Source organism: Drosophila teissieri, chromosome 3R, assembly GCF_016746235.2.
Source record: "Drosophila teissieri strain GT53w chromosome 3R, Prin_Dtei_1.1, whole genome shotgun sequence".
NCBI classification, from domain to species: domain Eukaryota; kingdom Metazoa; phylum Arthropoda; class Insecta; order Diptera; family Drosophilidae; genus Drosophila; species Drosophila teissieri.
This window is the reverse complement of record NC_053032.1, coordinates 28,728,131-28,742,590: the sequence shown is the minus strand read 5'-3', so window position 1 is coordinate 28,742,590 and position 14,460 is coordinate 28,728,131. Positions and strand designations below refer to the sequence as shown.

At 49.6% G+C, this 14,460-nt stretch overlaps 1 protein-coding gene across 1 annotated transcript in view; it reads right to left on the bottom strand.

Moving 5' to 3' along the window:
• LOC122622656 overlaps positions 1-14,460 on the bottom strand; it is a 39,723-nt gene that overhangs the window by 1,618 nt on the left and 23,645 nt on the right. The window contains exons 17-28 of the mRNA XM_043801273.1: positions 14,012-14,179; positions 13,633-13,922; positions 13,198-13,279; positions 12,165-13,058; positions 11,884-12,083; positions 9,702-9,950; positions 8,399-8,768; positions 8,017-8,154; positions 7,567-7,829; positions 6,048-6,222; positions 4,620-4,878; positions 337-605 (exon numbers count right to left, since the gene is read on the bottom strand). Of these exons, the coding sequence (XP_043657208.1) occupies positions 337-605; positions 4,620-4,878; positions 6,048-6,222; positions 7,567-7,829; positions 8,017-8,154; positions 8,399-8,768; positions 9,702-9,950; positions 11,884-12,083; positions 12,165-13,058; positions 13,198-13,279; positions 13,633-13,922; positions 14,012-14,179 (3,357 nt within the window). The remainder of the gene's footprint in view (positions 1-336; positions 606-4,619; positions 4,879-6,047; positions 6,223-7,566; positions 7,830-8,016; positions 8,155-8,398; positions 8,769-9,701; positions 9,951-11,883; positions 12,084-12,164; positions 13,059-13,197; positions 13,280-13,632; positions 13,923-14,011; positions 14,180-14,460) is intronic.

The window sequence follows — 14,460 nt, the reverse complement described above, 5'->3', positions numbered from 1 at the left end:
AATTCCATTAATTTTCAAGCTGCCAAAATTCCACAGTCGCACACGCACACTCATGTGGACGCACAGTGGTCACTGGGCACTGGGCAGTGGGCAGTGGGGAGTTGGCGAGTGCTTTACCCTTTCGACTTGTGGCCATGGCAAACATTAGCGCTGCATTGGCCCCATTCCGTTCCGGTCTCCAGACAAGGACGATGTTCTGGATCCGGGACTCGTAAAATGGAACCCAGCATGGGAATCCGAGTGTGTGTGTGTGTGTGTGTGTTCGAAGCAACCACGCACGAATGGCCAACGTCTTTACCTTTTGCCTTTGCTAGATCTTTGGCCAACAGCACTCACCTGATATACAATCATGGCAATAACATCGCAGTGCGGGTGATTTATGGCCAGAAACTCCTTTATGACCTTCGTCAATATTTCATTCGGTGGCACTAAATCACGAATAATTTGGCACAGCACTTGTCCATAAATCCAGGCGGCATCTCGAGTCGATGATTTAATACAATGCAAAAGTATATCGACTTTATCGTTTTGCTGGGCGATTATCTCCGGGTCATCCTGCACAATTCCATTCGACAGCTCCGTGTTCTCCAGCTGGGCAGCAGATCCTGAGAATGGTATGGAATGGAAAATATGTAAGTCACTCACAGAATGCAGAAGAAGGGACGAAAGTGAAACTTTCTAATTAACAAAGCAGCCTTCAAGCCGAATGCCGATGGCCATTATTCACATGCTCGGGGTCCTTCACACGCCAGTGCTGTCACTGCCCTCCTGTTCTCCTTTTTTCCCTTTCCCTCCTTTTTCCCTCCTCTCCACTGATTCCCCGGGACACACACGTACATAAATTTGCATTTAAATTTTATGGATTTTTCCCAGCACCGATGCTTTTAGCCAAAACTTTCTCCCATAACCGAAGCAAGCATCAAATTGAAAACTAAACAAACAAGAGAGAACGCTATAGTCGAGTTCCCCGACTATCTGATACCCGTTACTCAGCTATTCGAAGTGCGAAGGAGAGTCTTCAGCACATACAGTTTTTGGCGGTTTTGTGGGGCATAGAGTGGGCGTGGCAAAAAGTTTTTTGGCAAATCGATAGAAATTTACAAGACTAATACAAAAATGAAAAAATATCAAAACATTTTTCAAAAGTGTGGGCGTGGCAGCTTTGGGCGGTTTGTGGGCGTCAGAGAGGGCGTGGCAAAAAGTTTTTTGGTAAATCGTTAGAAATTTACAAGACTAATACAAAAATGAAAAAATATCGAAACATTTTTCAAAAGTGTGGACGTGGCAGTTTTGGGCGGTTTGTGGGCGTTAGAGTGGGCGTGGCAACATGAATCGACAAACTTGCGCTGCGTCTATGTCCCTGGAGTCTGTATGCTTAATCTCAACTTTCTAGCTTTTGTAGTCCCTGAGATCTCGACGTTCATACGGACGGACAGACGGACGGACAGACGGACGGACAGACGGACAGACGGACGGACAGACGGACATGGCCAGATCGACTCGGCTACTGATCCTGATCAAGAATATATATACTTTATATGGTCGGAAACGCTTCCTTCTGCCTGTTACATACTTTTCAACGAATCTAGTATACCCTTTTACTCTACGAGTAACGGGTATAAAAAGCGGAACCAAAAGTAAAAGCTGAGCAGGGCATACATAGATTAGAGTTGTTCGATTAAGCCCGCAACTGGTGGAGAAGGTCACCAGCAATAAATGTGCGTTCCTTTGGCCAGGTGAAAAATGATGACGGCCAGATACCAGATACCAGATACCAAATACAAGAGACCAGAGACCAGGGACCAGAGACCGCTGAAAGCCACAGCCCGTGTGCTGCTTAGTGCGGCTTAGCGGCATCGAATTATTTACAATGCGAGTGGAGCGGTAGCTGATCCACCTGGCCAGCCCGCCCAACTTGGCCAGCTTTCCCAGCTTGGCGAGCTTGGCCACCCCCTAACCGAAAGCCACCCGTAAGCACCCGTAACCCAACTCAGCCGCCTTCTGGCCGCGCCAACTTTGGCTTTGGCCTTTGTTTTGCAGCTTAACATTGTTGGTCGGGGCTGTTGGCCTGCGGGCAGCTTGTTTGGCTGGCTGTTGCCAATTTTGGCATTGTTGTTGCAGGCTTTGAACGGGCATGAAGTATGGCCAAGTGAAGTATGGAAGTGGAGGGGCGTTTGGGTGTGCTACCCGGCGCCTGGCCACAATTATGCGCGCCACGAATGCCGCAGGCAATGCACGGCAAAATAAGAAAAAACCCAACAAACTCTAAAATTAGTTTAAACACGACGAAAAGCGGCGAAAAAAGGTATTTGCTATAAAGACCGGTGGTCTGCGTTATAGATTCTATCCAGATTCTACTTTCTGATCAGGATTGCTGGCCAAATGAAAGGTAGCTTCACGTAATTTTGTCGCACTTGTGAACGGATTAAATGGCATGAAATAAATATTATGTAAAAGCTTTTGTTTAATTTCAAACTAAACCAATGAAACGAAACAGAAACAAGCATTTCTAATCCCATTATTTAAAGAGTGTCCTTTGTGGGAAGGGTTCGCTGTCCGATGGCTCACAAGCATTTTCCACCAACTGGGTGACCAATATGGCCGCAAATATTTATTATTGCGTTTTGCAACTTTGAGGGCAAATGTATATACGTTTTTTTGTTTTGCCCCGACTTTCCCTGTTTTGCCGTTTCGCTTATTTTTTGTTTAAGCCTTCACTCGCCAATTTTGCCATGCTTTTTGTGGGTAGCTGGGCAACCTGTATTGTCTTCGGCGACGCGTTCTTTTGTTTATTTTCGCGTGGAGCCCACAACGCTTTAAAAAGGCAAGCAGGCGGAAAAAGAGCAAAAAAGCGTGCCCAGCAATAGCCAACTTCCGCCAGGATGCGTTTCAGTACGGTCGTTCGCTGGGTCCCAAGCCAGGATCCTGCCCTGCCCGGTTTGCCATATTCGAGATTTGTGAGTGGTGTGTGTGTGGAGTGTGTGTGTGTGGAGTGTGCGGTGTTTGCGGCAGCAGGGCCCAAAATCGAGGCAGTTGCTGCCATTTAGTGGCAGAAGTAAGCATCGCGAATGGCCTGCTTCACAAACATTGACGTTTCTCAAAGGATTTGCGTGCTGTGGCCATGGCAAAAGGGACTCAGTAGTCGGCAGTCGACAGTCGGGAGTCGGCAATCCCGTGCACTGACAAAGTGCAAGGCAAATACGCAACGCTCCGCTTCCAATTTCGCACACACTCACACACATGCATTCTGCCCATTCCGCCGCTGGCATTCTTCGACATATTTGTGGAGCGAGTTGCATAATTTCTGGCCAGGAGTGGCCCAGTCGAAAGCTGTGCTAAGTTACCACGCACAGCAGGTGGGCCAGCCAGTGTATGCAAAAAAGGAGGCAGTTGTCTATCTTTTATTCTTTCGCAATGCTTAAAATGGCTGTTATTTTTTCTCGTTAGAGAATGGAAAAAAGGGAAATGTGGTGGTGTAAAGAAATCGATGGGCTAGGAATGGTTAATGAAACGAGACTGAGCGGATTACGATTGACCCGCATCGAGTCAATCCATTTCCATAGGCATCGCTGTACCTTAAAGCTAGAGCAACAGCTAATGAACTGAACGAGAATGAAAACCCATGTTGAGTTGAATTTCTGCATTCAAATCTGTAGTCTTTCTGGGCTTTTAGAGCTGCATAGGTAAAGGGATTAATCACAGAACCCAGTTAGCCATAGATATGCTGACAAGCTTGCTGTATTTAAGGCCAATAGGTATCTAAAACTGTCTAGCACTTTTTGCAGTGTCAACATTATGGGCTAAAGCTTTCTAGGACGCACTCAGATAAACTTTATGCAAATGACGCGCACAGTTTGTGCTTAAACGGATACCTATTTATGAGCATTGAATGCCAAAAACTGAACTTGTGCACCCGAAAAACCACTGAACTAACGTTTTAGCACAGGCGAAATGAGCGCACGACAGTTGAAACGATAATAATTGTCCTGGAATTGCGCTAATAACAGCAACAGGGATAATTGCTGGCCAGCAGAGACGGCAGAGATACGCAACAGTCGGCGCAATGTCCTGACGGCGGCCAGCGACAGCAATTAGCCTTTCTCTGGCAAGGACACACACTCGCACTCGCACTCCCGCTCGCACTCGCAATGCATTCATGGCCATAATGATCAGCGCCAAACTGTTGACCCGCAAACACACAAAGTGCGCCATGGCCATCGTAGCGAGCGCATTTAAAATCGGACATGGCAGCATCCAAATAAAGGACATGCGGCGTGTAAGGGGAGTAAAGTTCATTTGGCCGGAGTGTCCTGCCGCCTAATGCCACCCCCTGGATGTTTCCCTTTAAAATTGCTCGCTCCTCGCGCTGCCATATCGAAATTGGGAATTTCCATCCCCCCAAGCACTTGCCCTTTGCTCAATTTTCTTATAACAACAGTGGAAAACCCGTTCGCGGCCCATGCGGTATTAAATGAAATTACGAAATATTTCCGTGCCCCCTCCCCCCTTCCTCCCTCGCTGCTCGTTCGTTTTCCCTTCGCTTTGCTACCCTATTTGATCTTGGTATTACTTTTGTTATTTTCTTTGGGTGGCCCCCCCAATACCAGCCGAATACTCACCCACATACATGCAGGACAAAAGCAATTTCAATGCCGGAATCGAAAATTTCTCATTTTCCATTTTCAGCAATTCGAGTGCAAGTTTTTCAATTTTATGTCGCATCTGCGGTGTGACCACGACGCCAACTCCCGCCTCGGATCCGGCTGCTCCGACTCCGACTCCGACTCCAGGGTTCGGTTCTCCAGCGGCGGAGTCCTTTCCACTAGGCTGAATGCCAGGAGGCGGCACTCCACTATTGACCACCATGCGCTCCAGGCCCTGTCGATGGCAAAAGAGATAAATAAATACAATAAGCAACATATACACGTACATAAAAAGTTGCACAAATAAAGGCAATGAACAAGGACAGCTCATAGAAATAGCAATGCGCGGCGCGGCTCTCGACTCGCTTTTGAATTTTTATCATTGCATACTTAAGTGGGTTTTTCAGTAATGGCCACGCTAATTGAGTGGCAAATTGTTATTGTTATGGCCGCTGTTGTCGCTGCGCCCCATTGCGCTTTCTCCCGCTTTCTCCTCGCAACGATGATGATGATGGTGATGATGATGCTGATTCCAATGCCGATTCGGATTCCGAGTGGCGGCCATCAAAGCAAAAGGCAGCGGCAACAACAAGGACATCATGGCCAGCAAGAGCAGCAAGAGCAGCAAGAGCGGCAAAATGGGACAATTGAATTGCGTGCAAATTTCATAAATTGCTTAAAAAGTCGAATTTAATTTTCGACCGAACGACGCCCGGAAATATGCAGTGCAAAAACAGTTTTTAATTACTTGCCGCTCGCCATGTACTCGTAAACTGCAATTAAAATCTCAACTCTATATTAAATGCTGGCAAATTACGCCAGTTCGCCAACTGAGGAATTTCTTTTCATATAGCAGACGTATGTGCACAACGCTTAAACAAAATGCAAAATGCTCTACTCTTTTTCATTACGCTCAATTTGCAAACTCCCAGGCTCCCATTGACCAGCGGGCCATGTGTGTGCGTGTGCGTCCACCAAGGCCAATAAACATTTGGCTACTGCCATTGGCTCCTGCTCCTCCTCCTGCTCCTGCTCCTCGTCCTGCTCCTGCGCCAGTTATGACAGCAACTGGCTGCGGTCCTTTCGCGTGGCTTTTCACCCGTACGGCTGACAGTTCCGTAGCCGTTTGAAAATTGTCAATCAAAAAACCAATTAAGCGCAACGTGGGCTGCCCAGGACTAAGCCACACCAGTCAAGGGATCGAGGTTTCCATCGCCGCCTGTGGGGAGCGTTTGCCCCGGTCAATGGCAGTCAGATTTGCTGGCCCGCTAGTCGGCTGACAGTTAGTAAGTGGCCTGATGGCGGCTAGACAAGGCTGACAACCATTTAAGTGGCATGCTAAGTCCTATCCCATCCTATCCTATCCTACCCCACCCACCCATCTCCATTCCCGTTTGTACTCACATGCAGAACGCACAGATAGAGCTCCTCGTCGGCGGTCGTCTTCAGAAAATTGTTGGCCGCAATTATTGTATTTGACAACAGATGACACTGCGGCACGAATTTCGATGTCCACTCGATCAGGCTGTAATTGAGCGTCCAGACCAGCTTCGTGTGCTCCACGCTGAACGGCAGGGGGCTGCAAGGATAACCCAGAAATGTTTACTCATTGTACATAGAACGAACTGGAGCTACTGCACAGCGGCTGCTGTGCCGGGCATGTTTCCATCTAAATTAATTAGAAGTCTGACGACCACAGAATTGCATCCGCCAATGCCGTGGCCAATGGCCAAAATGGCCACCTCCCCCCAATTGCACTGCCTTATTGCTTTTCGCGCGTAAAATTACAAAATAATTAGTTCGGGTGAGCTCCGCCTGCTCGCTGATTAGTTGCCATGGTGGTGCCTCCCGAACGCAGGGCCATCCATTGATTTTATGACCAGTTGCTCTGCCGCTCTTGGAGCTGCAATTTTCGCTGAGGTTTTGGCATATTGGTTTGGCATACGCTGCGTATGCGCAATAAAAGTTGTTTGCCCTTCAAAGCCAAGCGGGGGCGTACCAGTTACTCCTTTTCATATTTCTATATCTCTGCCCATGTTAAAGCTCACATTTTGGCGCATTTTCCGCAACCCAGTTAGAGCACAGAAAGCAACTCAAGCGCGGCACAAGAAATTCCTTACCAAAAGCCGCGAACGAGGAGGCAGCTGCTCAGCCAATAATTAGAATTTACTGGCGAGCATAAACAAGCAAATGCAACGCGAACACGAACAGGAACACGAACAACACGAACCACATAGCTCCATTGATCGGAGGCTGGTTTTGACTTTGGAAAATCTATCGCAAGCAGCGGCAAAGTTTCAATGGCCATGGTTCATCGATGTACTGCACGTTGTCGAATTATGGCAACTTCCTCTGCCGGCAAATCCCTTACCCGGGCTGCTTCCGGCGCAGTCCTTGAAAACTTTTTAACACCCAAAACAAAAGGGGTGGCGGTGGCCAGGTGGATGCAGCATCCAGCAGCAGAACATCAGACCGCAGAGACCAGATGCCGATGAGCCGAGGTAACTAATGCGAAATGAGAACTTTTGCCATTAGTGAGTGGATCTGTGGCACAGATATAGACATGCCAGCAGTCGCTGGAGTTTGGAGTTTGGAGACCCGGGCAGCCCAGACAAGTCGAGTTGATGAGTTTCAATTGAAGATGGCACCGGGTATGGCTGCCAACTTTCGGCTTTCGAGTAAGACACACTTCTAATTCAATCCGGGGGCACTGCAAACAGGCTGATAATGCCGACGTACCAGCTGGATGAGGGGTTGTTAATTGCGCAGAGAGGCAAATTATGGACAGCAGAATCCGGAATCCGGATTCTGGATTCTGGATTCCGGATTCGGTGTTTCGTATTCCGGCTTCCTATTCCCCACATACCACCTACCACCTACTACCACCCACTTTCACCCACCTGCATGGAGGGTCGGAACTCACCTCTCATCAATGATGCCATGACGATTGATGTAGCCCACAATTAGGGCTCGCAACAATGCCAGCTCCTCGCTGAGCCGTCCCATTGTCGTGTTGGTCTTGCTGCAGCACTCCAGCAGGCAGAGCAGCCCCTGCAACGTGGCGATGCGTATGAAGCTGTGCGTGCTCTTTAAGTAGACGTTGCCAATCAAGGAGCACAGGGCCTGCAGCTCGCCCAGGCTGGGGATCAGGAGGGCCTGGCTGCGGCACAGTAAGTAGATTATGTGCTGCAAAGTGCACAGAGCATTAGCATGGGAAACAATAGAGCGGCGGAGTGGTACCAGGAAACAGAAACATCAATGTTAAAAGATACAAGCAGAACAAGCTGCTTAATAAAGAGGAATTCAGTGAGGCAGTAAGATTTTTTAGATTTCCTTACACTCTAATACGAATAAACCTAAGAAAGCTACTTACCTGATGCGAAATGGTATCGTCCATGGCCACCTGCTCCTGCAGCTTGAGGCAGCGTTCCTTAATCCATTTGATGTGGTCGCGGCTCTCGCAGATCTCGCAGAACTTTACCAAATTGGGCAGCACCAGGATGTGATTCAGCTGTCAGAGGATGGAGGGAATTGCAAAAGAGTTATGGCAAGTTGCAGCTGCAAATGAAATCACTGCCAACTGAAAGCCCCAAGGATCGCCCCAAAAACCCACAGAACCCGGCTGCATCGTAATGTCCGCGAAGCGGCTTGCATAATCAAATTAAAAGCCATCGAATGGCCGGGCGAGGCCTGCGATGTGCGAATGCTGGCAATGCACGGGACGTGACTGGCCGGAAAAGTTTGACAGAACTTACCTCGATCATCTGCTGCAGTACGTCAAAGACCAGCTGCGTGCTGCTGCGAAAGTCAATTCCCGACAGCTGCGTAAAATGGCGATAGTTGCGCATTGCCATGTCGGGCACATCCGCATCGCAGGACTGCTTAATGTCCGCCGTGCCTGCCTGCTCCCCGCCAGATAGGCCCACTCCCATTCCCACACCCATTCCCGCACCCGCCGCCGCCTGGTCCTCCATTTGGGCCCAGCTGAAACTGAGATCGTACTGATTGGGCGCAAAGGTGCGTGTGCCAATCACATTGTCGTGGACCAGCTGCCGCTCCAGATTGGGCTGATAGAAGACGTTGCACGCCTCCACCAGCAACTGCACCTTGTGCAGTTTCTTCAAACTGAAAGATACAGTGTATATATAAATATTCAATAGTGATGGATGTGTGAGATAAGTATGAGTTGTCGGTGGGGATAAAGAGTGTATGTGTATTGCTGCAAACTGCTATCAACTAAATGGCGCATACGCCCTGTTGACAGAGCAGACGATGTGGCAAGTAAAAACTATTTGCTTGTAATTAAAAACTAATTTATAAAGTCAACATCGGGCGACAAGGATTTGTCAGAGTTTCGTGTTACCCAGACCCATTAAAAGCCATTGCCGGCCAGCTAATACGGAAAATATGTATTTCGCAAATTTCCTAGGGGTTGTCAACAGAGTTTTTGATATTTCAGCTTTGGCACTCGTGTTTTTGCCGTTCCAGGCAATTGAATCGCGTCGACGAGCAGGAGACACGAAAAAAGAGTTTGGCACTTGTTAACTTTTAAAATTATTTTCATAATTCATGTGCTCGCGTCACGCCACGCTATAACTCTATTCCATACTATAGTATACTATACTATCCTACATACATATATGCAATATCCGTGGTCCCATCGACAAAGACTTTTTGTCGCTTTTAATTAAAAACGCAGACATTGTAAAAGCATCCGAAAACTTGTTTACCAAATTGTTTTTGGCCGCACCGCTCCCATGTTAACAAATTAGTTGTGCATTTAAAGTTGAAGGATTTTTTCGTAATGGGGGACGATATAATATGTGCCACAGGAAAATCACAGGATATACACGCTCATTTGCAGACTCAACTTTGCGAGCATTTAATTTGTACTTTTTGCCATTTACACATTAAAAACTTTATCCACTGCTCTGTGAATTTTAATTTTCATAAATTTCCACCCCGAACACCGACCCTCAAAACCCTCAAAACCGAACCCGAACACGTACCCAAACTGGAACTGGAGCTGCTGAAAGTGGAAGTGGAACTGGGACTCACCTAATGCTGTCGCAAGTGATGCGCTGCCAGCGAGTCGTGTGATGGAACTGTCCGTTGGCCAGGCCCACAATGGGAAAAGTTTTGTACGTCATTAAAAGTTCGAGGATGGCCTGGAGGCAGACCTGCTTGATCTGGAACTGCTCCTGCTGATCGACCATGTGCTCGTCGTACAGCTTGTTGATCAGCAGCAGGCAGGTCATGAAGTACTCCTCGAACTGCTGCCGGGTGGTGAATCCGAAGATGGAGAGCCTGCAATCCGGAATCCAAAGTGGCTATGAGTGTCAATTTGATTACCCGATAGTCGGCTATCGCTGCTGTGCGTGTGTGTAAGTAATTAATTGAAAATTGCAAATTTCTGCATAAAATGTTTTCAGCCAATGCTTGAAATTTTAATTCAATTAGTCCAGGCCTCTTCAAATATTTAAAATATGCAATATACATGCCACCACATGCGTATACACATATGCATATGTACTACTATATGTATATATATATATATATATATGCATATGCCATGTGTAGTAAAATGTGAGCAGGCCTAAAATGTCAATTAGTCTTCGATTACTTTGGGCAGCCGGTGAAGCGGCAGCTCCATCCACCATCCATCAGGCATCACCCATCACACCCATCACTTGCAGTGGCGCCCGGGGTGATAGGGTGCTGCTGTGCAGCGTGGTGGTTTCTGTGCAATTAGCAACAATGTTTCTGGAGCAGAGGCAGCCGTCCGCATCCGCATTCGCATCCGCATCAGCATCCGCATCCTGGCATGACGTGCCTTTTGTTGCCAGCCATCTGCAACACGCACACATGCATTTATCTCACTTTGCTGCTCATAATTTGTTTATATCGCTCGCTGCCTCGTCGGCGGCTCTTCCTGCAGCGCTGTGTCTTTTAGACAGCTTTTATCCCCACATCTCTGCATCCTCACAGCCTCACAGCCCCACGTACCCACATCGCCGCCACAGCACCACCATCCCCAGTGCTCCTCATGGCCAAAATGCATGTCTATGCCAGCGATGCTGATGCTGATGCTGATCCTGCGCGGAGTTTCGTCTAATAGAGTTGTTGATGTTCCGCTCCGTCAGCCCTTTGGGGATTTTGTCGTTATCATCCTCGCAGCTTTCCTCGCTGCCGCTGGAGCAGCTCCGCTGGTTGCCCGGTTGCCCAGTTCTCCAGTTCCCCTGCTGATGTAGTTATGATGTTTGTGCGCTTGTCGGTTGGGCAAAGCCAGAACTGGATTGGCTTTGCCGCCCGGTTTGGGGCGACCAAGTGCGACAAGTGCGAGCGGAGTGCAAGTATGCATACTTCTGGCGTGGGGAAGTCAAGTTTTAGGCTCCGGACAGCCAAACAACCAAACAAGGCAACAAGCAGCCAACCAACAACCACTGCCGCAGACATCTAGCCGTGCACAATTATTCCGCCCAATTCCTGGCTGATGACGATTCAGCTGACAGCGTAATGATGACGACTGCCAGCGAAACAATGGAGCAATAGCTATAACGGCTTGGGGAGCCTGTCAAGTGACAAGGACGAGGCAAACAAGCCAAGGACAATGACGATGACAATGAAGTCTTACGGCCCGCACTCTCGCATATGTGTGGATGTTTGGATTTGTGCTCGCTCGGGCTTGTGCTTGTAATAGAACAACAGGATGTTGATGTTTCCAGTTGCGGTTTAGCCGCTGCCATCCTCCTCATCATCGCTCCATGTAGCTGCCATGCGCTCGTCACCGCTGTCAGAGCATTGTCAGCAACTTGGTTGCTGCTCCCGCTCTCCGGCCGTTGTTGCCGGACACAGTGACAACGACAGGAGCGACACCAACACCAACACCAACACCAGCACCAACGGCAACGGCAGCAGCCAGGACAATGCAACAGAGCCTGGTCGATTGATAAGGGAAGCGGACAATAGTGCCCACAGGCAAGGTGTCAACCTGACTGGTTTAAGGTGAGCACCGAAAGATAAGCGGATTTAATTAGCAGTATGCCCAGCACGATAAATACACTTGTGGTCAGCATAAGCTTATGGATGGAAATAATGCTTCCCAATTATTTTTGTGAACTTATTTTGGAACTGCTATTAAATCGCAGCTTAAGGCGTAGAACTGAAACTTAACTTGTTGGGCAGAAGAGCCCTCTTATCTTAAGGGGGCCATTCATATTTCAAGCGGACTCACACTCACCTCTTGACAAATTGACGCAGCACATCCACATCGCTCAGGCTGTCCACAGGAATGGAGGGCAGCTTGCCATCGGCCTGTTGCTCCTGCTGCTGCAGCTGCTGCTGGTCGCCCGGCTGCTGGATGAGCTCGTGGGGAGTGACCGCGTAGGCATAAAACTGGTGCGTTCGCAGCAGCGAGATGCCGATGGAGGCCACCAGCGACTGGGGGGAGAAGGAGGGAGAAAAGAAAATGGAAAGTGCTCCTGGGTCGCACTGACAAATGACCAGCCGATTGTCACTTACCAATGCCACTTGGAATCGGGCCAGATCCTGCCCTGCGAACTGCAGTCGGGCGTCCTCGACGCCTGCCAAGACCCTGCCGCTGTCCAGGGACTCGATTTCAATTTGGGTTTCAATCAATTTGGCCAGGAAAATCGCCTGCGGTGCCGGTCCTTTGGCCTTGTTTCTGTCCCGGCGGTGCCTGCGATAGAAAATGGTGTCCTGCAGTATGCAACGAGCCACCGAGTCCAGCAGGTCGAGCAGTTCGCATCGCAGTGAGGGATCCAAACTGGCATTAAGCTCCCGCCAGACGCGGGGCTCCTGCAAAAGTGCATCCACGGTGGCCAAGAGCACGCCCAGGGCGTCTTGTTCCGGCTCCTGTCGTGTTGGCATGGCCAAAATCTGTTTTGCCGCTCCGGCCAGCCAGCCCAGGTAGGCCAGCAATTGCGGCAGATGCTCGCGGCGCAGCAGGTGCTCGGCCACGAACTTCTCCATCAGCCGGGCATCGATGTAGATGAGTGCTGTTTGCTCCGCATTCCGAATGCAGGCCATCAGGGCGCCCACCGCCCGCGCCACATCCAGCTGCTCCCCGGTGGGTGGATTGCGGCATGTTGTGGCCTCTGTGGCCTCTGTGGCAGCCACCTTTGACATGAGCAGGGCGCAGGATACGCGCGCCAGTGGCGGTGGTTGCATGTAGTTGATGTGCGGTGCATGCTGGATGCACTTCTGCCGGAAGGCGGACATCATGGCGGCCAGGGAACCAGCGATGGCGTGGCGCAGCAGCCTCGCCTCCTGCTCGCTGCCCAGACTTCGGAGCAGGCGCTGCAGCTTGGGCTCCGACTGGATCTCCAGGAGCAGCAGCATTAGTTGCTTCTGCTGCTGCGGGGCATCCGCATGCTGGGTGGCGAATTTGATTAGCTGTCGCCGGATGAGGGAGGAAAAACGTTGTCAAAGGCATCGAGGATGAGGAATAGAGCAAGGGGAAGAGGGGAAGGGAAAAAATAACAACAAATTAGCTGTGGCAATGCCATAATGGCCAAGTGCTTGTCCCATTTACCTGCGCAAAGAGCCAGCTCTCATCAATTATGCGCGACGGCGTTGCAGTCTCATTGTCCTGGCGGCACTCCAAGTCCTTCAGTCTGCGATGCGAAGCAATGAAACATAAATAAAAGCATGGCGGATAATGAGAGTCTTCTGATCCGAACTTTGAGTACCCTTCGGTTTGCTTTCAGTGGGTACTCGTTGGTTAAGACGGGGAAACCACTTTGCACTTTGGCGAGGGTGGATCGAGTTGCTTAATACAAAACGTAATGGTAATGACAGTATAAGTCTTAAGATATTTCTGGAACTAACATATTTTTTTTACAAAATATAACAAATCAAATAAATTCCTTATGCTTACAATACTAAACCACCCTAACGTGCGGCAATGTAATGAACTGAATATAAATTGCCATGGACCGGGTTGAATAATTGGAGGGGAATTACTTACAGCAGGGTGCGCAGGGCGTCCTGGTCCTCTCCGCCGGCCAGGTCTCCCTCCACCAGACGCTCGTAGATGACGTTCCTGGCCGCCTGGCCACTCTGGGCGCTCAGCCGCCGGGCCATCCGCTCGATGGGCAGCTGCAGCGAGCGTTCTCCTTCGTGGAGCTGGTGCAGGCGACTTAGGAGCTGCAGGGCCTGCAGGGTGGGATCCGCATCGCTGCCAACGTCTCCGGAGGCTTCGCGTTCAGCGGGCTCACAAAGACGTCCCAATAGCCGAAGGACGATGCGAATGGATTGCTGGCGGGGAATGGGGGAACGCCGGTTGAAAGGACGAACACAAAAGCTGGCAACTGGGCTTTGTTATGCAAAAGTCTCTGGCAACTTACCCTGCTCAATCGATGGGCATTCCGGAACAAGGCCACCTGCAGTAATGAGCCGCACTCGGGACGCTCTTGGCATAGCTCGCAAATGAATTCCAAGTGGTCAGCAATTAGGAAATTCAGATACCTGCCTTCGAACAGGCGGCGCACTTGTTGCGCACTCCAATCGCAGCCCTGCAATTAGTGGACAATCGTGATTTGTTCGGGTCACAGGCAAATAATGCGGATTGGGGAGATGGTGATTGGAATTGTGCCATTATCCAACAAGTGGCGCATGCTCGAGTGGCAATCATTTAAAATTATGCCCGCCAATGAACTGTGCTTAAAGTAAGCCAACCGTTTAAAGGCTCACCGTCGCCGGCGGGACGGTGAACTGGAAGCCGAAACCAAAAACCCGATGCGGTGAACCGCAAAATTGCGAGTGCGACAACTGTCAGCTGGAAAAATTCGCATTG